This window comes from Musca domestica, unplaced genomic scaffold, assembly GCF_030504385.1.
Source record: "Musca domestica strain aabys unplaced genomic scaffold, Musca_domestica.polishedcontigs.V.1.1 4, whole genome shotgun sequence".
NCBI lineage: Eukaryota > Metazoa > Arthropoda > Insecta > Diptera > Muscidae > Musca > Musca domestica.
In genome coordinates, this window is record NW_026712328.1 from 10595857 (window position 1) to 10621544 (window position 25688).

The 25688-nt window shown below is 35.4% G+C and overlaps 1 protein-coding gene and 1 long non-coding RNA gene across 10 annotated transcripts in view; one reads left to right on the plus strand and one right to left on the minus strand.

Annotated features, from left to right (window-relative positions):
* The window catches only part of LOC101894068 (acetylcholine receptor subunit alpha-like), a 331275-nt gene that overhangs the window by 294609 nt on the left and 10978 nt on the right, over positions 1-25688 (plus strand). For all 6 annotated transcript variants that reach the window (XM_059126854.1, XM_059126856.1, XM_059126853.1 and 3 more), the window contains one exon: positions 7080-7326. In XM_059126854.1, coding sequence (XP_058982837.1) covers positions 7080-7326 — 247 coding nt within the window. The remainder of the gene's footprint in view (positions 1-7079; positions 7327-25688) is intronic.
* The window catches only part of LOC109613902 (uncharacterized), an 88843-nt gene continuing 76302 nt past the window's right edge, over positions 13148-25688 (minus strand). For 3 of the 4 annotated variants that reach the window (XR_009343033.1, XR_009343031.1, XR_009343032.1), the window contains one exon: positions 13148-13953. This is a non-coding gene — a long non-coding RNA (uncharacterized LOC109613902). The remainder of the gene's footprint in view (positions 13954-25688) is intronic. The other variant, XR_009343036.1, reaches the window with a different exon arrangement.

Consider the following 25688-nt stretch of genomic DNA (forward strand, 5'->3'; position numbering starts at 1 on the left):
AACGGCTACATTCTATTTTTAAAATTTTAACAGAATTTTTAACGGATTTTGTTTTTTGAAATATGCCAATATCGTACCACGTGGTGGAGGGCATTCAAAGATCTGCCCGGCTGAACATACAGCCTTTTTACTTGTTTTTCTTTCTAAACAAGGGACATTACGAATGATAAAAAAGAAAAAATTGGCACAAGAAAAAGATTTCATAGATTTAATGGAAACTTTTACGAAATCAATCGAATCTCCCGGCATGATGTAAATTGACAAAAATTAACTTTTTTCTCATAACACATTAAAAAAAACAAATATTTTGTATATAATTCCCACTTCTTCAGTGGTGTCTAATCGTTGTTTTTTTAATTTTGTTTTTTTTTTTTTTTTTTGTTAATTTTATTGAGCAAATCGTTCGGAATCTAAAGAAGCTAAAACAAAAATCCAATTAAAATTACTGCCTGATAGTAACGGTTTATTTATTGAATAAAAGCTTAAATGGGTTCACGGTTAATATTTCAGCCATCGTGCTAAGATATTTCGTTGTATGTAAATCCTAATATTTTTTTGTTTCGTTCGTTCCCACGCCTCTCACTCCCACCCGTGCCGACCGAGGGAGCGACCTCCCCGTACGTAGGGAGCGCGTACACACCAAAGACCGGGAATGGTGTTTTAGTTGTGACTTAGTGGTGCCAGCTACACTCTAGTACATCAGCCGGCAAAGTACTAGGTAAAAATACACTATTGAGAAAGGAATTAGAGCAACACATATAACATTTATAACAAATATAAACAAATAACAGTGAAAATAATATGTTAAACAACGACTACTGTTCAAAGGCTGGTGTCTATTGTTTCCGCAGAGGGAATTGTAGACTAGGTTCCGTTAAAATGAACTTAAAGATTCTGACAACTAGTGCTCAAAGGCTGCGTCTACTGGTTCCGCAAAGGGAGGGAGGGAGTAGATCAGAAACCGTACAAATGAGCTTTTTAAAATAAAAAATAGGTAAGTGAACATATACAATCACATGTGGAGAATACATATTATAATAGAGATCAACGAATTGCTTAAACAAATACTATTACATAGACTATTGTAAATTACGATTATTACAATTATTTTATGTTCACAGTATACACTTTTAAGGTAAACATTACTCAATTTAGTGTTAAGACCTTCTACATTCTGATATACATAGTATAGATATGACATCATTTAGTTTTTTGATACTGTTGGAATATTCACAAATCTAGGTGTTTTTGTACGTTCTCTGAAAACAAATTCCTTTACTAAGGCACCATCGGGCCAAAACGAGTTACTGACAATAGTATTTAATATTTTGTGAGGCACATTTATTTTAAAAGAGAAAATTTCACGTCGTTGAGGGGAACTAAATTTGAATACATTTATATCGTTATCTGACAGATCGGTTATTTTGGATTTCACGTAGTTACGAATATCATCAGTTGAAGTATTTTGGTGCAGCCTAGATAAAAATACAGTTTTACGAGGCGCAACAACAATTAACTGATTAGAAAGCGGTTGATTAAAGTCTTCATTTAGAGCAACTGTAGGGTTTAAATGTGTATCATTTGCTACGATAGTAGGTGGCCAAAAGTAAATCATAAGTCGGTCGGTTTTATGTTCAAAATCTAAATGTCTTCAAAAAACATTTCGAGCTATTTTATGTGGTCTTATCTAAAACCATACTAAATTTTAACATACCTGTGTAAAATAATATTTGTGATTCCACTATATTTTTTTTAATTTGTCTTTTTATTTGTTATCTATTTGTATAAAAATTATAAGCAAATTATAACTATTTTAAATTCTGAATACAATTATACAGGTACAGTTCATATAAATATTATTATCTGTATTATAAAAGTATGATCTAAAATATGATTTTTTTTGACCGTGTGTTTTCATTATTATCATCTAACAGAGATATCTTGTTTCGTCCTTTACATTTCTGACGCAGAGATCCCTGTGAATACAGTTGTTTAAAAACTAAGTTGCATTTGATAACAATCTCAGCGTGTTTGATTGATATATTTGCAATATTTCTATATTTGAGTTGCTAGCAGTTTCCCAGAATTCAATTCCATATGACCATGTTTGTTTTAAAACTGTTTTGTAAAGTCGAATTTTATCCTCCAAACTGAGCTGTGATTTTGGACCAATTAACCAAAACATTTTCTTTGTCTTCCTTTTGACTTATTTTCTTTTCATTTGAATATGTTCCTTCCATGTCAGTCTGTGATCTATTCTATGCGATCTATTGTTTACAACAGAGTTTACAGGCATATCAGCGGTGTATATTGAATATAGAAGGGGAGCCATTACGCTTCCTTAAGGCACACCGGATTTAATATTTCCAATACCAGATTCATCGTTGTTTACCGACACATAAAAACTTCGTTCTCTTAGATACGATCTAAACAACAGCTAAAAGGTTGGTAACTCTTGTATAGCTTATAAAGCAATCTGGTATGTCAGACTCTGTGAAATGCTTGCTTTATTTCCAAAAATGTAGAACAGCAATACATTTTCTTTTCTAGAGTTTTTCTTATAATCTTCACAACCCTGTGACTTTGCTCTGGTGTTCCATGGTTATTTCTTAAGCCGAACTGATGATCTGATGGAATATTTAGGTTTTCAATCATTGGAGCCATACATTTTTGGAAAGTCTTTAAAACACTTTCGACATTATAGGGAGCAAGCTTATACAAGCTCAGATTATTTCCAGGCTTATTTGGTTTTGGTACCATTATAATTTTGGCATATTTCCACTGAGATGGATAATGGGACAATCTCTGCATAGAGTTGAACAAGGTTGTTAGAAAGATTATTCCTTTTTTGGTAACGTTTTTAGAATACTGTCGTCGTATCCAGGGGACTTCTTGCTGTTTAATTTGTTGGTTTCCATTGAAACTTCTGAAACGTGAAAGGTTTAATTGGGAGAAACATTTGACAAGGAATATCAAGAAAGTCGCAAATTTGTTGCTTAAGCATGAAAAAGTCAAAATTTGCCATTTTTAAGAATAAACGAAACATTTTGTTATTTATTTGGTGAGTGAAGAAAAGTGAAATTTTGCAAAAATGGATGAGCAATTGCGTTTTTATGTCATCGTCCGATTCAGAAGATGATTTCAATGTAAATATCTTTTATCTTTGCCAGAAAATATGTAAGTACACTCATTTGAAAAGACCACAACCGCTGTTATAGTTTTTCTTCACATTGAAGGTTTAAACAACGCTTTCGTGTTTCAAAGGAATATTTTAAATATATTTTGTTAGAACTGCACTTTACGGGCCATATGTCAACAGCGGTACCACCTACTCTACAGTTAGCAGCTACACTATCGCTTGTGGCTAGCGGCAGCTTCCAGCGCTGTGCTTTGTGCAGAAAAGAAATGGAGAAGAAGTTGTGTCACAAAAAATAACATTTCGATTGAAAGAGTCGGCAAAATGCAAAGAAGCTTTTGTATCAAAATACAACATTCCATACAACATTTGAATGCTTGTTCTTGGTCAAATCAGGGTGGTCTGTCATCAAAACAGCCAAAATATTTTTTTACTGGAAGTTTATTTTGTTTAAGTTTGACCTACAACATTTGAAATTATAGTAATTATTCACTTATTTAATATTTTTAAAGAAACTTGCATTTTGTTTTTGAATTAATGCAAAAATATTGCTCCAATCAGAATTATATCACTTTAAATTGTCGTATACGATACAAAAACAGACGCGGGCAAAAACTCGATTGGTTGCATTCGACACATCCATGTCAAGTACTCGATATCGAACGACGTCATCCAAAATTAAGATAACGATATCGTAACTTCTCGATATCGTATGCGGTAATTAGACCCCAGTATTGCATAAAGAGAATGGCTTAAAAAGCTCTCCTAGAAGTTTCTTGTTATTTCGCTACCAGATTTGCACCATGATCCATCTTCCTTTTGTATTGGAATATTTCTTTTCTGAGGCCTTTTTAAGTACTTAGTACAATTGTATAAGTTGTGTTCGTTATTATTCAGAGGACTTAATTCAGATAAATATTTCCCTGTAGCTTCATCCTTCAATTTATGAAATCGTTTTTTCAAGATTTGAAATTCTTTTTATCTTCCGGATGACGCCTTCTTTGACAAACTTATCTTAATCGCCTTTTTGATTTAATTAGGTTTCTAATTTCAAGTGAAATGTTCAAGGTCGAAGTAGACTGACACTGGGGAGGCTGACACGAAGCTTCGTGGGCAAGTTTCACGAAATTTTCAAATTCATCAACTATTTCGCTGTCTGATTTAAGGGATTTATTTACGTTAATTCGAGTATTAATCCAATCTTGGAAATGTTCAATATTTGTTTTTGATGAAAACAGAGGCTTGCGTTTTCTATTGTGCACGCATACGCCTTATAATTTAGCAACAAATGAGTATGATCAGAGCTTAAGTCATCACAATGTTGAATATCCAAGTGATATTGAGATATCCCAGAACAAACCAAAAAATCTAACAAATTTGAAATATTACCAGCATCTTAAGGCCAATATTAGGATTTCCTGTGGAAAGTGTTATATCGTTGTTGTGAACAATACATTCATATATTTTTTTAGGATTATTTAAACGGGATCCCCGTTGGTGTTAAAATCGCCTCCAACGATAAATTTGCTGCCGATGTAAAAAAAAACCCGTTCATAAGTAATGCAGTCTATGTTGAATCTGGGTGGAAAGTATACCGTTATATTGTAATTTAATTTTCACTTTAGCAGTTTGAAGGTAGTTTTCTGCAACATTATCACAAAGTTCTTATTTAAGACCTTTTCTTATAAGAATAACTGCGACGCCATGAGCTCGGTCATGTGGATGGCTAGAAATAAATGTATCGTATCCTTTAAGGTTTAGATATGATTTCACATATCAAAAATGTGTCTATAGTATAAAGTTCTAGAAACAGTGATATTTCATTAATATGACTGGTAATGCCATTAGCATTACATTCCGCAATTATTAAATATCATTGCATATTTTAGACATTAATATAGACATCATATTAATTAGTGTGTTTTTTAGTTCTATTGGTTTTGAAGCATATTTTCTACTTTTTATACCCTCCACCATAGTATGGATGGTATATTAAGTTTGTCATCCCGTTTGTAACACCTCGAAATATACATTTTAGACCCCAATAGTATATATATTCTTAACCAGCATAAAATTCTATGTCGATTTGTCAATGTCCGTCCGTCTGTGGAAATCACTCAAGCTTCCGAACAAAATGAAGTAACTTGATAAAAATTTACTCAAATGTATGCAGGACTTTTGGTATGGAAAATGGGCCATGTAGGTCCACGTCTTCGTATAGCCCCCATATAACGGTACCTCCCGAAATGCGGTATATTAATGATTTTAACGATATTATTTACCGGATTTTTTTCAAAATTGTTATTTGAAGTATGTAATGGATACTACAGCCTATGTCAGATAATTGTCTGTGCAGTTCCGCGTCTCCGTATAGCCCCCATATAACGGTACCCCCCCATATTCGGTATTTTGATGATTTTGGCGATATTTTTCACGGGAATTGTTTCAAAATTGGTATTTGAAGTTCGTAATGGATACTACAGCCTTAGACAGAAAATTGTCAGTGCACGGTACCTCCCGATATTCGGTATTTTGAAGATTTTAGCTACATTATTCACCGATTTTTTTTCGTTAAGTTTCGCATTTGAATATTGTAATGGCTTATGACAAAAGTTATCTATGCAGGTCCATGTCGTCGTATAGACCCTAATGTAACAGCTACATTCTGTATTTTTAAGATTTGAACAGAATTTTTAACGGTGTTTGAGAATACGTTACGTTATTTGGCATATTGTTTTGATTCGTTCCGTTGTTGTTATTGATAAAAGTATGTGGTTGCTTATTTGTTTTGAAAACTTTTTATTTCCGTTTATTGATAAGGTTTTGGTAAAATTGACAACCTTTGTAACTAGCAATGTGATTTTGTAGGCAATGAATACATTTTGGCGGAGCGATGGGTGATTTAGTGCAGTCCAACGTTGAGTGACCAAGAGCACATTTAGCACAATTAAAGGCTTGCGACAATAAGATTTGGTATGTCCAAAATCCTTACATCTGGTGCATCGGACATTGTCATTTGTCTTTTTTGCAGGGTCAATTTTAGTTATGGCGTTTTCAAAAGCACGGATGTTATAGATTTCCTTGTTGTTTGGATGTTAAAGATATCCTTGTTGTTTGGACTTGAATGAAGATCGACAAAAAACATCAGCAATGGTTTTTTAGTAACACTACTAATAATTACGTACTTGATGTCCATGACTCAATAAAAATGCCTTTATGTCGGTAATATTAGTGGTATGGTGAAGGTTTTTTACTACCACCCGAAAAGCTCGCTTACGTTTTAATTGATGTGTATGAAAACTTTTACCTGTCGATTCTAGATATTTTATCACCATCCAACTCTAACCTGACCATCTCTTAAAGATTTGTAGTGGAACTCAATTGTAGAGATTAATTTAGTTATTTCAGATACCATTTTATTTATATCTCTAACATGTGGAATGAATACCGGCGGAGGCTTGGTTTGAACATCAATTTTATTGCCTTCATCTGCTTCAATATCATCGTTTGCTGAGGCGCCGAATTTGTTGGATGTCTCTGGTTCAATATTACGATGCGGTCGCTTTTGCTTAAACATTTTGGCAACTCACTATTTCTTTTTTTTACTAGGTACTAGTTGTTGTTAGTAATTGTAATGTGCAATATGCAAGTGCATCAATTGTGATCGCAACTGAACCAAACCAGAACGTTTTGTTGTTGTTTTTAGTCGTTTCACTGACTATATAACAAAAGGTGAGGTCATTGTTTTTTTTTTTTGTTTGGGAGAAAAAGGTTAATATTAGTAAAATGTTCGGTTGCTAAAACTCTGCACAATACATGTTGATATGTTCAATTTTCAAAAAAGACACCACTATTATTGAAAAAACAACTTTATTGAATAACTTAAAAAAATTCCTTTTGAGGAAAAAAAAATAAAAAAATAAATTTTGTTGTACTCTTTTAGCCTAACCTCAACTGGTCCATTTGGAGGAAGTTGCCAGATTCACGGGCTTATACCCTCATTGGCACAATCAGAATCGGATGATCTACCTGTTGTACCTGATATGGAAATAGGACCGTCTGGAATAAAAAGTCCTATTCTAGCAAATCCAGTATTTTCTCACACCAACTGTCCACCTAGTGTACACCGCAGCTGTTTCTGCGTACAATTTATATCTGAACACACCCGAATGCAGGAAGACTCAACTAAGGTAAGATTTTTTTTAATTATACCAAGAGCACTTGTGCTTTTTTCAATATCGATAAGTTGTATCAATGATTAAACAATTTTAAAATAAATTGGCTTAACTCTAGTTTAGTAAAAACTCTTCAATTTTTTCGAAATTTTTTCCAGTGGTAGGTATTTTTACCCTGATCCCGGGAAACATTTTTTCTTGGGGGGACGGACCTGAGACCTCAGATTTTTGACCCGAAAGTCCGGGTTCAAGACCCCGACTAGTCCCAAATCCAATTACCCGGTATAGACAACATAGATACCGTTGGAAAGATTATGAAAATACCTATCCAACAAGTGGTCACATGATGGGGTAAGATGTTACGGTTTGGAAGGGGGATTTTTTATAAAACCCCCAAAAAGTTAAAAAAGGATCCATTATGGGGGACAACAGAATTGATGCCAAATTATAGCTGTTGAGTTTTTTCCCACTGTTTAATAATGTAAAGTAAAGAAAAAGAAAACAAAGTAATTTTCTTTTCTATCAAACAGGGGTTGCACAGAATTATTTTTATTTTGTTGAAAAAGTATTTTTTTTTTGTAAAGGTTACAAATTTGGGTTTTTAGCAAGAGTACTTTTCGTTGTTGATCGCTCGGCTGTCCAATTAAAAAGAGAGCGAGTCAACTTTAACTACATTGTTTGGTAGCCAAAAAATCACCAAATGAAAAATGTATATAATATGCAACAGCTGTTTGCATTTATATGCATATATCTCCTTTTGCATATTTGCATGGTGTCAATGACTACCTAAGCCAATCATGCTAATTCTCATTTCTTTTACATATTTATTTGTAACAAGAAAGGCTTAGGCATACATCGGTCACACATAAATATGTATGCATGCATGTGCAGTTGGTTGTGTACCAACTCATTTGCCTACTTTTATTCTACATTCCCATTGTTATTAAGCAATAAGAATAACAAAGCATGTAGGCGAGGAGGTCGCGACGCACAAGCAAGCATCAAAGCGACCATCATAACAACACAACTGATCAGTGATCGATGTGTTGTTGTTGTCAAATAGAAGAAAAGACAATAGGCAAATGAGTGGTCACCAAACAAAAGGTATTTTTTGGCTACACTCGTGATAATTAGTATACATACAATAATTGATTTTTATAATTGAATATAAAAATAATGTATGTAGCTAATTATATAAATAGTAGTGTAAATTATTTGAAATAGAATAGATTTTAATTATAAGGAAATAATATTATAAAGATTGTATAAGTTCGATACGTTCCACCACAACTTTCCAATGCTCGATCAATCACGGATGCTGATTGGCGCACAGGCATCTCCTCTACAACTCCCCTGGCGGAGACCGTAGTGAGCGGATCGTCGCTGGGCATTGGTTGTTGTCGGAAGTAGTTGTAATTGTAGACAGACATGGGACCCTCAGCGGTCACTCAGAACCATTGCGTTCACTTGTCTTTAGTCTTTTAAGCGAGAAGCGAAACCCAACACGGCCACTGTCGCCAACACACCATATTGAAAAGAGGTAATCCTTATTGTTGAAAAAACACGGTTTGGTCGAATCTCAATTGTTCTACGCGTGGATTTGTTGCATTCAATATACAGTCCACTCTCGTCTTTGTACAAGAAAAAATATTATTTGTACTGATCATCCAACGCCGCGGTGATCATACATTTGCCTTTCGTTTGAAAACAAGTCAGTTGTCGACTCGTATTAACACTTCTTATGTTAATCAAGTGCATTTCCCTACACCAAGTAGCTTTATTGTTGTGAAAATACTCGGAATTAGCTTCTCTTGTACTGATCATCTCTATCCCCTCAATTTAGTTGAATAAGAATTTTGCATCATCGCTTTGTCCATAACATAAATACATATTACACATTCGGTCGCTGTTGTTATCCCCCTTCACGTTTCAAAGGTTGAGCCCTTTAACGAGCAACACTCATTTGCAAAAACAACATTCTTGCAATAACCGTCTATCTCACTGTCGGTTGGTTATTTTGTCGTGGTCGCCACCACACATTCACTGTTGTTGCAATTCCTTCTTCATTTGTTTTTTTTTTTTTTTTGAAAAATTGATCAGTTCTCACTTGAGAATTTACATTGCCAAAATTGCAACAACAATACCCCATCATTCCACGCGCCCTTTTTAAGCGTCGGTTTGATATTCAATAGAAATAACAACAAATTGTTTTGATCTCCAGCTCTCACTGTTGGATCGTTTGTAGCGTCGGTTCTTATGTGGGTGCGTAGCTGCTTACGCATAGCCATTCCTCTGCCGACGTCGCTTGTGTTTTATTCCTCTTTGTGCGATATCCGTCGTTGGTTCGGCACAGTGGAGTAAAACAGCATAATTTTTTTAATATATTTTAGAAATTATTTTTCGATAATTTTCTGAAATATTTTTGACTAGTAGTAGGGTTTTTGGAATTTTTTGATAAATTCACCCTACCTTCGGCATTCTTTGCAGGCATATTTGCTAACAAATATTGATGAAAATTAATAGTTTTTTCTTGCGAGATTTGCAAAATTTGTAAATATAATTTAACATTTGGCTGAACAATTGCAACCTAGTAGGGTTTTTGGAATTTTTGCACCCTACATTAGACATTATTTGTAGATATTTTCAAAACAAACATTAGTTGAAAATATTCGTTTTTGTGGCTATTTTCGTACATTTTGGGGGTTTTGGTATTTTTGGAATAATACACCCTACTTTTGGCAAACACTAAAAAATTCTTGTTAAAAAAAAAATCTTTGTTTTCTAGCCTATTGGAGCAATTTTAGTCTTTTAAATTTCGTTTTTGTCACATAGGAAAAGTGTTTCTTAAACTTTCTTCTATTTAATTTTTAATTTATATTTGTGGAAATTTCTTATTTCCTTTGGACGGTAGAAACTTTTGTTCGAATTTTCTTTTCTTTTATATCAAGTTTTTGTTATAAATTTAGTAATAAAATGTCGATCACTCCGCTCACCCATTTTACTAGAGCCGCTGACATTGTTCTGAAGAGTGTAGACTACTTCGAACAAATTGATTGACGGTTTACAGCCTCGAAATTCGACTTTCGGAAATTCGAGAATTGTGGGAAAAGGTGCTGAACACATACACTGAGTGTAAGAACTACCTCACGGCATCCGAGACTGCACAGGCTGACCATTTTGATTTCGTTGAGGATAAATACAACAATGCATTTATTGCATACCATTGGTGTTTGACCACCATAAACAAGCACCTTGATCGCCTCAAATCTCCAAAGAATGATCATTGTTCTTCTGCTGTGGCTTCTCATTCCTCACCTGCTTCCAGTTCAAGTGTGCAAAACAGATCTTCGCCTGATATTTCTAATAGAGCACCCCCTTCCGAGCAAATTTTGACCAGTCTCGTCGAACCGGTTTCTGTGCAGTGTGTTTCTCCACCCGTTGATGCTTTCTCCAAATCTTCCCCCAATACTGGTTGCTCCAATCCACCCTTCAATAGTCATTGTTTCGTATTACCACCTATTGATATCGAAGTCTTTGCTGGTGATTTTATGTCTTGGCCCACCTTTCGCGACTTGTTTACAACCTTTTTTGTACAAAATTCTCGTCTATCCGATATTGAGCGCCTCTGCCACCTTATGCAGAAGACCACCGGTGAGGCTCGGGAAATCGTTAGCAAATTTCCACTCACTAATTATAGTTTCCATTTAGCTTGGAAAGCTTTGTCGGATGCGTATGATAATAGGCGCATCGTGGTGAATAGCCATATCAAAAACTTGTTTGATATTCCAGTTTTAAAAATTGAAACTTGTTCGGGTTTGAAAAGTGTCCAACGTGGAATTAATAGTTGTCTCGCTGCAATGACCGTCTATAACGTCGCCACGGATCAGTGGGATCCAATTATTGTACATATTTGTTTGCAGCGTTTGCCTTTAACCACCTTGACTTTGTGGGAGCAAAGTATCAAAAATAAGTCGTTGTTGCCTTCCTGGCCAGATTTAGATGCTTTCCTCACTGAAAGAATACAAACTTTGCAATGTATTCAACATATACGTAGAAATCTGCCCACAAACATTGTTTCTCCTAGTTTCGTGCCTAAATCGTTGCCATCAAAGAGTGTTTCACCTCATCGCTACTCAACTAGGTCGTTAACATCCACGCATGCTCGCACATTTAGTTCAATCATCAAAAAGTCGTTGGTACATGGACCAAAATGTGTTGATCCTTCTCCTCGGCCAAACACTTATTGCCCAATTTGTCCTAACCAAAGTCATATGCTCCGACTTTGCTCACAGTTCAGAAAACTTCCGTTTGAGGACAAATTCTTAATTGTGAAAAAGAATAAGTGTTGTATAAATTGTCTTTCTCGTGGCCATGCTGTTAAAAATTGTCACAGCACAAATAGTTGCAAATCGTGCAAACAAAGGCATCACAGCCTCCTTCACCGGCCACAAATTAGTAGAGTTGTTTCAACTTCGCAAAAAGTAGTTTTGAAATCTAAGAAGGTACCTCCGGCTTTTACCAAAGTCAAAAGTCGAGGTCCAAATCCCCCTCCGACTTTTACGAAGGTCAAAAGTCGAGTTCCAAAGCCCTCTAAAACGCACCCTCTCTCTGCAAAAAATAATTCGAACAGCCAGTCTCCCAACACCATTGAAGATAATGTGCTCTTGGGAACTGCACTAGTTAATATGGTTCATAATGGAAAAAGTCATACTACTCGTGCTATAGTAGACCCTTCTTCTAAGGTATCAATTGTTAGCAAGAAACTCAAAAATGCACTTGGCATTAAAACTCGTGTTTTAGAAAAATCTAAATATAAAAAGGAAGTTTGCTCTCTGAAGTTGTCCTCCACTAAAAATGCATCTAAGACTGTAGAAACGAATGCATTAGTCTTACTAAACGTTAAGGGGAAGATGTTTTCGTCACCATCTATTAGCAATTTGAAGACTCGGATTCCTAACTTAGATTTAGCGGATTCTTTCGATAATAGCACAATAGATTTGCTACTTGGCGCTGACTTGTATCCTAAAATTTTAGAAGCTGAACCTCCAAAAATAGTTTTGGATTCTTTGCTGGCCCAAAAGTCTATTTTCGGGTATATCCTTACCGGTTCAGTACCTCCCGCGACTGTAATCTAATCTTGCATCAAGAATTGAAATCGACCAATTTAAAAAAAGAATCGTATCATAACCGAAATTTGCTGAAAACATGAATTATTTGCGCTAAATATTGAAATTGTAGACCGAATCTATCGGTAATTCGGTAATCGCTTTGATGAAAACACGAAAATCTGCAACTATAGCTCACTTAGGAATCTGAATTTACGTTCTCTCCTAACTTATAATAAAATGATATTAATTGCTAGACTCGTAGTTCTAGCAAGGGGGCCGGAATGTATAAGTTCGATACGTTCCACCACAACTTTCCAATGCTCGATCAATCACGGATGCTGATTGGCGCACAGGCATCTCCTCTACAACTCCCCTGGCGGAGACCGTAGTGAGGGGATCGTCGCTGGGCATTGGTTGTTGTCGGTAGGCTCACCTTGCTCTAATTGGAAGTAGTTGTAATTGTAGACAGACATGGGACCCTCAGCGGTCACTCAGAACCATTGCGTTTACTTGTCTTTAGTCTTTGAAGCGAAACCCAACACGGCCACTGTCGCCAACACACCATATTGAAAAGAGGTAATCCTTATTGTTGAAAAAACACATAAAAGCAATTCAATAAACCAGCAAATTTTGCAAGAAAGAAACTAATCCTATTTGTTTGTTTTATTTCTTATTGTTTCTTTTCCCCATTACTCTACATAAACAAAGGTTAAAGAAAAATATAGGAATTTAAATAATGAAATTTAATCAAAGAATTACTAATATTATTATTAAATATGATAATAATAATATTAATGAATAGAATATAAATACAATCACAATACTTAATAGTATAATTATGATGATGTTTGTTGATTTGGAAATTTGTGTGGTTTTAGGTGAGTGTTTTTTTTTTTTTTGATGATGATGAAGAAGATAGTGTTGTTGCCATTAATGGGTGGTAACGATTGTTATGGGTTGTAGAAATGGTATTTCCATCAACATTCTCCCCCCTGAAGGACGAATGTTCTTGAATGCGGGTTACTATGCTATGATGAACTACCGATGGGAGAATTTTAGTCGAGGTAGTAACCTCCGCTATGCTCCGACTCACAGCGTGGTAGTGTAGTCATCATAAAGCAACCATACATCCAAGAAAGGAAAAATCCATGTAAAGCAGCATCGTCCATATTAGGGTCAGAATGAGGTGAATTATCTGGAAGTAAAAAGATTTTAGAAATTGGTCGTTTTACAAGTTTCTTTTTCATTAGAACAGATACCACCCTCGTATGTCCATCAGGTCCTGGATGAGTATTTTCAATACGGCCAAGTATCCATTGTCCACATCTTTCATCAGTGACAAGTACCAAATCTCCTATTTTAAGATCTATGTAAGTTTTAAGCCATTTTGGACGAGCTTGAAGGCGATTTAAGTATTCATTTTGCCATCTTTTCCAAAAATGTTGCTTTAGTTTTTCAATAATTTTCCAACGTGATAGGTTATTGATGTTGGAGTCCAAAAGCGTGTCTTCTGGTAAACAATTTGTAGGCTCACCTATAAGAAAATGAGCTGGAGTAAATGCGCAATTTGACGGATCAGAAGATAATGGGCAAAGTGACCTAGAATTGAGACAACTTTCAATTTGGCATAAAAGCATAAAGTATAAAATTCTTCAAAGGTTAGATTTCTATCATTTGTAATTCTTTTCAAATGATATTTAACAGATTTTACACCTGCTTCCCAAAGCAGGTGGTATAAAGTGCCAAGTTGTTGAATTTTGGCAGGTGGTATAAAGTGCCAAGTTGTTGAATTTTGGCTTAAAGAGTGAATGAGATCTTCAGGAATAGAATTTTTATTTTTGTTATGCAAAACTTTTAGTTCTTTTGATGCACCAACAAAATTTGTGCCACAGTCAGAATAAAGATCAGTACAAATGCCTCTTCTAGAAGTGAAACGCTTAAAGGCAGCAAGAAAAGCATTTGTTGTTAGATTAGAAACTGCCTCTAAGTGTATGGCTTTTGTAACCATGCATACAAATACGCATATATAGCCTTTAGTTATAGAAGAAGATCTGAGATTAGAATTTTTGATAGAAATTGGTCCTGCATAGTCGACGCCACTGTGTTTAAAGGGTCTAGAAATTGTTAATCGCACTTTTGGTAAATTGCCCATTATTTGCTGAGCAGTTTTGGCATTGTATCGGAAGCATTTTATACATTTATGAATTATGCGTTTTGCAAGTTGATTCCCAGATACAATCCAAAATTTGCGGGTTAAAGAAGACATAGTTAATGTAACACCGCCATGTAAAGTTTTTTCATGTGCGTCAGAAATTAAAAGTTGAGACAAAGGATTGTGTTTTGAAAAGATAATTGGATGTTTGACGTCATAAGGAAAATTTGAATTTTGAAGGCGTCCACCTACACGAAGAATCCCATTTTCATCTAGAAACGGCATTAGTTTTAGAATGGGACTTGTTTTAATGTATCTTTTCGTGGTAAGTTTAGAAATTTCCTCAGGAAAATCAACGTTTTGGGAAATTTTAGCAAGAACAGATAAAGATTTGTTATATTCTGTAAGAGTCAAGGGTTTTAGTTTTTTACATTTTGGATTTCTGCAATTTTCAAGAAATCTCAGACAATATGAAACGACTCTTACTAAAGTTTGTAATTCTGAGTATTTAGAAAATAGTTCAATGTATATTTTCTCAGTGGACAAATTAGTTGGTATTTTAGATTTTCGTTCCTCTTCAGAGGTATGTAAATTTGGAAGAATTTCTGGCCAAGATTGTTCAGTTTCATAAAGAAATTGGGGACCAAACCACCATGAATGTTTTTCAATTAATTCTTCGGCCAGAATTCCCCTAGATGCGCAGTCAGCAGGATTTAGTGAAGTTGGAACATATTTCCATTGTATAGGATTGCTTAAGCGTTGAATATCAGCGACTCTATTGGCGACATAAACTGTCCAATTAGATGGGGATTTACGAATCCAACGAATCCAAGTACAGTGGAGCTATCACTCCAGTAATATATATTTTGGACATTTAGATCAGTTAGTGAATCTTTGACGGTTTGAGTCAATTTTACACCAAGAGTCGCAGCACAAAGTTCAAGTCTTTCAAGTTTTAGATTTAGCTTGTAAAATATTGACAAATATGCCATAATACCAGGAAGATAAATTTGCAGAGGGGGTCCAGGAGAAAGTTCTTCGTTGAGAGATTTATAATCAGCTAGATGGCTACTGCCATCAAAAACAACTCTCAGTTTTGTAGTAGAACTACTTTCTTTAAAAACGCCACGATGAGGCAAAAAATAAGAATTTGGACGAACGTCAGTAGGATAAATCCCTATTTTAGTCATGTGTCCTAAGGATTCATACTCTTGCATAAAAGCTTTGTATGTGTCACTAAAACTGGGTCTTTTAGTAAAAGAAATTTCAATTTGTTTAAGACGCCTAAAAGCATTAGTGACATTATTGTTAAGTATAGGATAAGAATTTGATTTTAGTAAAGATTTAAATGGTATATTTACCATATATCGACCATTTTCGTTTCGATTTGTAGTAGATTGGAAGTATTTCTCACATTCCAGTTCTTCACTGGTAAGTTTTCTTTTAGAAATAACTTCCTCTTGTTCCCAAAAAGATTTTAGAATATTTTCCAAGTTCACATTGTGAATATGGATTCTATTTGTGGTTATAGATTCAGTGGGTCCAGAAAATACCCATCCAATAGTTGCATTTTGGAAGAAAAGATCATTGTGAATGAATGACTCTGTTGGAATTTTGATTTTAGAGCAGATTTCTAATCCTAGAATTAAGTCTATTGGGTCAGATTTATAGTAATAGGGGTCAGCTAAGTTTTCTAGTTCAATATTAGGCAAAGAAATATGTTTAGATGAAGGATTTGGTGTATATGAAGAAAGAGAAGAAAGTAAAAGAGCAGTACATGAAAGTACTATCTCTTGTTTTCGTGTGAACAAGTCAAGATTCACCGAAAATTTAGATAAGTTTTCACCACCTTTTCCTATACCAATCACTTTACAATGTGATCTGGTTTTTTCAAGGCATAAAAGTTGAACTGTTGATTCTGAAATTAGACTTCTCTGAGATCCAGGGTCTAGTAGAGCACGTATAGTGAATTTACCACGTTGTGTGATAATGCAAAGTCTAATTGTGTAAAGTAGAACAGAATTACAAGATTGTGCACTATGAGAAGTGACTTGATTGGACAGATTTAGATTTTTAGTTTGAGTCACAGGTTCATCTGAATGAAGCACTGTATGATGAGGTTGTTTGCATGTTATGCATCGAAAGAAAGATTTGCAATTGTTTGCATCGTGACCGGATACAAAACAATTGCGACAGATATTTTTATCTGCAAGAAATTTATTTTTAGCGATCAATGTTAAGGCGAGAAATTTAAAACACTTTGAGAGAGAATGATTCTTCTCACAAAATGCACAAACAGCTGAGTTTGATTTTGAAAACTTTCCAGTTTGAGTGAAAGTTTTCTTGATTTTAGGAGAAGAATTTTTGTAACTTTTGCTAATTTTAGTGAAGTTTTGTTTAGGAAAAGATTTTGAAGCTGATGGGAATTCATCAGTTAAGGACTCAAGAGTCCTAAAAGTTCTTTCTAAGAATGAAAATAATTCAGAAAGTTGAGGTAATTCTGTAGAAGATTTAAGAGATTGTTCCCAATCTCGACGAGATTGAATATCAAGTTTTTGAACAAGCAAATGAATTAACAGTGGGTCCCATGTGTCGGTATTAACATCCAAGTTTTGTAAGGATGCAATACACTCTTGAGAAGAATCAAGCAAAATTTTAATAGATTGGAACCCACCATCAGATTTAGGAATATTGAAAAGCTTAGAAATCAAGTTACCCACAAGCATTCGCTTGTTATGATATCTTGATTCTAAAATCTTCCATGCAGAGTCATAATTTGCCTCAGTGGCAGAAATATTTTTGATTAAATTGGTTGCTTCACCAACCAATGTACTACGAAGGTAGTAGAATTTTTGAATTTTATTCAAAGAATTATTTAAATGTACAAGAGATAAGTATATATCACGGAATGGAATCCATTCCATATAATCACCTGAGAATTTTGGCAGTGAAATTTTTGGAAGTTTAGAGTCTGAAGCTAATGTGTCACTACGATTATGATTTGCAACAAATGTGCTTGCCATTGGTGATTGCGAAATAGAATAATCAGATAATGAATCTATGATTTTTCCTTTGGAGGTTAGATATTTTTCGGAAAAATCAAAATACACGTCATCATTTAAATATGGCACATCACTGGCATTCAATGAAGAGTCTCGCACAAGTTGCATAATTGTTTCGTTTTGCGATTCAAATCGATTAAAAATGTCATCAACTCTTTGAGTTAATGCATTTCCATAACCATGAGTTTTTTCAGAGGGATCAAAACGGGCTTGATATTTCGATAATAAATCGAATAAATCCCTCTGTTCTTTTATTAAATTGGAAAGGTCACTCATGGTTATGTTTTGAATACACTCGCAAACACTTTTGACACCGAAAAACTTTTTAGGTTAGCTCACTTTCACTGCACAAATTGTGTCGCAAATTTCCAATAATCAAAATATATATATTTTTTAACTTTCAAATGAATTTTGGAATTTTATTTAAATTTTAGAAAAAATGAAATATGTAAGCTGTGGCAATTTGTTGTTGTGTTTTCAATAACACCCAAAAAAAGTACAAAAAGTAAATAAATTTTCTTTAGTTTCGGAAAAAATTGAAAAAAAGTGGCAAAAATCACTAGTTATTTTTTAAATTGATTAAATAAAACAGGAATAATTTTTTTCTTAAGTTTTGTACTTTTTTTTGGGCTTGTAAAGATTTGAATTCACACTTTGTACACAACACACTTTCACTGAAACACAAACCACAACAACTGAAATAAATATATTTTAATTGTTTTTTTTTTTTAAATTTTTATTCAAAATACTTTTTAGGATTTTAATTATTGGAAATTCACTTTCACACAATATTTATTTTTTTTTCAAAGCACTGATAAGAACACCGAATGAATTCCCGGGTTTCGGCACCAATAAAATGTTGAGTTTTTTCCCACTGTTTAATAATGTAAAGTAAAGAAAAAGAAAACAAAGTAATTTTCTTTTCTATCAAAAAGGGGTTGCACAGAATTATTTTTATTTTGTTGAAAAAGTATTTTTTTGTAAAGGTTACAAATTTGGGTTTTTAGCAAAAGTACTTATCGTTGTTGATCGCTCGGCTGTCCAATTAAAAAGAGAGCGAGTCAACTTTAACTACATCACCAAAAAATCACCAAACGAAAAATTCATATAATATGCAACAGCTGTTTGCATTTATCTCCTTTTGCATATTTGCATGGTGTCAATAACTACCTAAGCCAATCATGCTAATTCTCATTTCTTTTACATATTTATTTGTAACAAGAAAGGCTTAGGCATACATCGGTCACACATAAATATGTATGCATGCATGTGCAGTTGGTTGTGTACCAACTCATTTGCCTACTTTTATTCTGCATTCCCATTGTTATTAAGAATAAGAATAAGAATAACAAAGCATGTAGGCGAGGGGGTCGCGACGCACAAGCAAGCATCAAAGCGACCATCATAACAACACAACTGATCAGTGATCGATGTGTTGTTGTTGTCAAATAGAAGAAAAGACAATAGGCAAATGAGTGGTCACCAAACAAAAGGTATTTTTTGGCTACACTCGTGACAATTAGTATACGTACAATAATTGATTTTTATAATTGAATATAAAAATAATGTATGTAGCTAATTATATAAATAGTAGTGTAAATTATTTGAAATAGAATAGATTTTAATTACAAGGAAATAATATTATAAAGATTAAAGAAAAATATAGGAGTTTAAATAATGAAATTTAATCAAAGAATTACTAATATAATTATTAAATATGAAAATAATAATATTAATGAATAGAATATAAATACAATCATAATACTTAATAGTATAATTATGATGATGTTTGTTGATTTGGAAATTTGTGTAGTTTTAGGTGAGTGTTTTTTTGATGATGATGATAATGATGATGAAGAAGATAGTGTTGTTGCCATTAATGGGTGGTAACGATTGTTATGGGTTGTAGAAATGGTATTTCCATCAATAGCTGACACTCTTACCTTTCCAAAATGCTACAATTTGTGCTAATACCTTTACTGAGTCCAGAGATATGGGTCTTTCAATCCGTATAACCCGATTCTAACCAGTTCATTAAAACTATGTTTTCAATGAAAAAAGTTATATTTCGCGTAAGCATCAAATTCAGAAATCTTTGGTTCGCGTTAACCTGTGTGGGACATACCCAGAGGAGAAAATCTCAAACCCCGGCCGAAGGCCGGCTATTTACAAAAAGTGTCAAATTTAGAAAACTTTGGTTCGCCTTAGCCGCTGTAGGACATACCCAGAGGAGAAAATCTCAAGCCCCGGCCGACGGCCGGCTACTTACAAAAGGTATCCAATTTAGAAAACTTTGGTTCGCGTTAGCCGGTGTGGGACATACCCAGAGGAGAAAATCTCAAGCCCCGGCCGAAGGCCGGCTATTTACAAAAAGTGCCAAATTTAAAAAACTTTTGTTATTCGGACGACTGCTACTAATGAACTGGTTAGAATCGGGTTATGCGGATGGAAAGACTCATATCTCTGGACAAATTGTAGCATTTTGGAAAGGTAAGAATGTCACCTACAATTTTGTTGACCCCCATAATATGCCCTTTTTGACTTTTCGGGGGTTTCATAAAAAATCCGGGTCCAAAAAATCGATAATTTGACTATAACATCCGAACCAAGACATGTGACCACTTGTTGGACAGGTATTTCCATAAGCTTTCAATCGATACCCATATTGTCTATATCGGGTAAGTGGATCCAGCTCCAAGCGGGGTCTTGATCCCGGACTCTGGGGTCCGGGTCCGTCCCCAAGAAAAAAATAATTTCCCGGGATCAGGGTAAAAATACCTACCTCTGAAAAAAATTTCGAAAAAATCGAAGAGTTTTTACTAAACTAGAGTTGTTCCAATAAATTATGTATTCTTCGACAATTATCGCGTAAGGTCGAAGTTTTCTGAGGTGGCAGCAACCTAACACAAAAGAGTTAATTGTATCTCAGTTTTGTAAATTTTGGAATATTGAAATTAACGTTCATCCGTCTGTCCATGTTCCCTATGGAAATTGGATCTGATTTGATTATAACTCCAATTTATAAAGTTATATGATTTGATGTTTATTATGTGTCCAAATATGTAATATCTTCCCGAACGAGATAGATTTTGGAACAACTATTTTAAATAATGCTAACATTTTGTTTGCCAAATTTATTCCGAGTCTTTGTTTCATCCAATTTGATATTTATCTGATTTCTGACCTTCTACGACAATGATGTCAGCGAACTGTAGAGTTCGCAATTTAACATGGACGGATGAAAAGACACAAAGCTATATCAACTCAGATCTCGAGTCATGATGACCGGTATACCACATGTTAGTGTTCCACTGACCGAATCACTAAACAATTCCATACATACCGGTAAAGGAGCTTCCTGTTTTTTGGAGCAAATGCAAGCATAATAAATGAAATGTATGATTAGGAAAAGTGAACGTATGCGTGCCACGCGCTGTGGCTTATGAAGTTTAGGATATAAAAAAATACGTAAGTCTCCACACTAATTGAAAATATTAGTTGTCAAAAACGATTATTCTAGAAAAATGTAGCACAAAAATGTATAATTCAAGAGTAAGAATACTAAATTTTTCTTTTGTGTTTTAAAGACAATAATTAGAAAATAACATAGAAGAATTTGATTGCTTCCACATATTCCTTCGATTTAGCAACGTCTGTCTATGGCAATCACGCTACATTTCGAACGAATTGAGATGGAAGCCTAAAAATTTGAGCATATATATATATATATATATACATATATATATTGTCAGTAGGCATGTTAAGTATACAAATGGGCAACGTTGTTCAACGTTTGTTATTTACAGCCCCCATATAAAATTCCCATGTTAGACCCAACAAAGTATATAAGTTCTTGATCAGAGTAAAATTATAACTCGATTTTGCGGTATCTGTCTCTCTCTATCTGCGTGTCTCTTCGTCCATCTGTATATTGCACACATGAGTATTTCTCCAATAACTGTGCCGCGATCAGTTCGTAAGAGGACCATGTCGGTCCACGTTTTCCTTTAGCTCCACTATAACTGTATCTCCCGATATTCGATATTTTCACGATTTCTCTTATAGGGCCCATATAATGGTACCTGCAGATATTTGGGAATTTAAATCACATTTTAAATTGAATTATTTAATATTCGGGTTATAGATCTCGTAGTGGGTTCTATATCTTTTGGCAAAACATTGTCTATTTAGATCAAAATTTACAACTTTGATATTATATGCATTCTAAATTTTATATACGAATATTTGGCCCGGCCGAACTTTCCTTTTTTCACTTGTTAAATTTTTGAACTTAACTATTTAAAGAAAAAAACTTCCGGAAACTACCACTTAAATGAAAACTGTTAAATGGAGACTATACGAAGACGTGGACTGTGCTTATAACTTGTCTATTTTTATTAACTTTGTCATTCCGTTTGTAACTCCTCGAAATATTTATAGTAGACCCCACAAAGTATATATATTCTGGATCATATTTGAAGTTCGTAATGGGTATTAAAGCCTATGACAAATATTGGGATATATGGTGGATAGTATGGTGGAGGGTATAAAAATGATTTGTGTAAAGTATTTTGTGATACCTGAAAGTTGCAGTAATTTCTCTTTCTGTTGTCATTTATTAACTAACCTTCGGGATTTTAATCGACTAAGGAAATAGCAAATTTAGCCCCATATAAGGGTACCACGATTTAGGTAATTTGAGTTTTTAGAAAGAAGAAAACATCCCTTGTATATAAGTGTAAGTTAAAAATATATTTTCAACTTGTTTATTAAGATTTCACAATTTACGGCAATTTATTTAATTCTGTATATTGTTTGCTAACATATAATGCAGAACATTTCAAAGTTAGGTAATAAATGACCTTATCTCCTTATATACGATATTTTGATGATTTTAGCTACATTATTCACCGTTTATTTCAAGTTTCCAATTTGAATATGGTAATGGCTTATGACAAACAATGCCTATGTATGTCCCATGGTAGAAGAATATAGGTAGACGCGTCGACACAGCTGCTGGGACAATGAACTGTCAAACCAATTTTGGAATTGAAAATGTTGAATGAAAAACTATTTAAATTTGTAAAAATTTTTGAAAAAACCCGAAATATAGTAGCCTCCGAATGACGTAGTATAAGAAAACATATAAAAATCTACTTATATTTGAAAAAAAAACATTAAAATTTTGTTGACATATCAATGCTCCCAAGCGTTGATGCATCTACCTGTATTCTTCTGTCATGGTATGTCCACGTCGTATAGACCCCAATATAACGGCTATATTCGGTATTTTTAAAATTTTAACAGAATTTTTTAAGGATTTTATTTAGTGCTTTTTATACCCTCCACCATACTATGGAGGGTATATTAATTTTGTCATTCCGCTTGTAACTCCTCGAAATACTCATGTCAGACCCAACAAATTATATATATTCTTGATCAGCGTAAAATTCTAAGACAATTTAGCCATGTCCGTCTGTCTGTCTGTGTGTCTGTCTGTGTGTCTGTCTGTGTGTCTGTCTGTCTGTTGTAATCACGCTATCTTTCGAACAAATTGAGATAGAAGGCTAAAATTTTGCACACATGTATATTTTGTCAATAGGCAGGTTAAGTTCGTAAATGGTCCATGTAGGTCCAAGTTATCATATAGCCCCCATATAACTGTACCCCCCGATACTCGGTATTTTGATGATTTTAGCGACATTATTTATCGGGATTGTTTCAAATTTCGCATGTGAAGTTCGTAATGCATACATCAGCCCATGCCAGAAAATTGTCTGTGCAGGTCCACGTCTTCGAATAGCCCCCATATAACTGTACCCCCCCCCCCTATTTTCGGTATTTTAATGATTTTAACTACATTATAAAAAGATTTTTCTTCAAGTTTCACATTTAACTTATTGTAATAACTTATGACAAAATATGCCTATGCAGGCCCACGTCGTCGTATAAGCACTCGGTATTCTTCAGATTTTAACAAAATTTTTAACGGATTTTATTTTTTGGAAATTGCCAAATTTGTACCATATGGTGGAGGGTATTAACAGTTCGGTCCGGCCGAACTTACAGCTTTTTACTTGTTCTGTCTTAGGATGTTCATAGGGGGGGTAGGGGTTCATTGGAAAATCTCTAAAAAAGTGAATAAAAGTGATCATAAGTGCTTTAACTTCAGTGTATAATTGAAGTTTTGTGAAAATTTGGAGAAAATCGGTAAGTTTTTACTGTTTTTCCAAATTAGTATTTTGCCCAGCAAATTGTTGTTGTGAAAGTGGGGCTCCGCTAGCCACGTGCTTTTGGTGTCTCATCTGACCTTCAATAGTTTGTTTTGGTTTTTGCAGCGCCATCTGTTGGTGGATCGCTGTTGAATTTTTGGTTGGCGCCATCTATCGACTGACAGTGGCAATTGATATAGTTTTCTATACATACTATATTGTAGTTACAAACCACATATTTACGTGTGGTTTGTAAAGCATATTTTCAGGCGTTTGCTTTTATCTGGTGGTTTTACCTGCTAGATAGAAGTAAGCGCTATACCGCCTAAACCGTCGACTCGTAGGAGTCGCAAAAAGGCGGAGGGTGGTACAACTCCTTCCCCGTCTGGTGAAGAGAGTGAGTCCTCTTGCGCAAAGAGGAAATGTGTCGCTGGCACCGCTCTGCTTCTGGCATGAATGCCAGAGGTAAATCCAGTGGTGAAGAGAGCGTTGTTGCCGTTAAGGCTGCCAAAGGGGCTGATGGTGCATCAGGCAGTAATGCTACTGGTGTTGTTGCTGTGGGTGCTGCATCGGCCTCCAAGGCTGGTAAATTTGTTGGCGGCAATGACTTCTTGAAGCCATTGCCTGTTTCCGCTGCTGCTATGTCTTCGGACATATTGTCGAGCTGCGACGAGGCTGAATGCTGTTAAGCAGAGCCGACGCTCTCGCCGTAGTGGTTTTGAGCCGGTTTCGGCTGCATCTGCCATTGGGCAGATGCATGAAGCCAAATCGGCTTTGCTGTCCGTCTTGATGGACAAACATTCCCTTTCGAGCGCTGCCTTGAAGGATGTTTTGTCCCAGACTGCTCATTTCGAGCAGTTGGTTGTGTCGTTGGTGGCGGAGAATGAGCGTCTTCGTGGGCGCTTAGACGTTCCCCCCCGTTCTGTTGGTGTGGCTGGTCGTTCCACGGCGACCGTTGGTGCACCTATGGTGCCTCGGGTGCCTACCCGGGCAGCAATGGAGCCCCTTCCCAAGCCTGTTGAGACGTGGTCTGCTATTGTGAAGCCCAAGGACTCCACAGTAGCACCCAAGGATGTGGTGAAGAAGGTGGTCTCCGAGGTGGGACCTAGTTTGGCGGACCTCTGTGTACGTGTACACCAGGTTAAAGCTGTTAAGGCCGGCGCTGCGATCATTCGCACGCCCTCGGATGCAGAGAGGGAGAAGATAGCAAGGAATGCAAAATTCTCTGAGGTAGGCTTGGAAGTTAGTGTCCAAGATAAGATGGGGCATAGGGTTTCGATCCAGCAAGTGGATCCTGCTAATAAGCCTGAGGTTTTTATGGAGGAGTTATTTTCCCATAATTTCAAAGGGAAGATGACAAAAGAGGAGTTTTTGAAGAGTGTACGTATGGTGACTGGTGCCTGGAAAGACACCGGTAGGCCAGTTAACGTAATTCTGGAGGGCAAAAGCCGTGTGGTGGATGCTTTGTTGGCGGCTGGGAGGTGCTTCGACCACAAGGTCCAGCACTGCCGCTTCACACGTGGAGTGTGCCGTAGGTGCGGTGAAGAGGGGCATACGGCGAAGAGGTGCAAGAATGCACCAAATTGCCGTAATTGTGCGTTCCGGGGTAAACCCTCAGAACATCTAATGATGTCTGAGGCTTGCCCGATTTATAGTTTGTTGGTGGCTAGGGCGAAATCTAAGCATTAAGATGGATTTAATCATCCAACTTAATTGCAGACGATCGAGCGCAGTCATGTCTGATTTGGGTGTTACGATGCGTCGGCTAAACTGTAGGTTCGCATTGATTCAGGAACCTTATTCGACTTTTGGTCGAATAAGGGGCCTGCCTGCAGAAATGCGG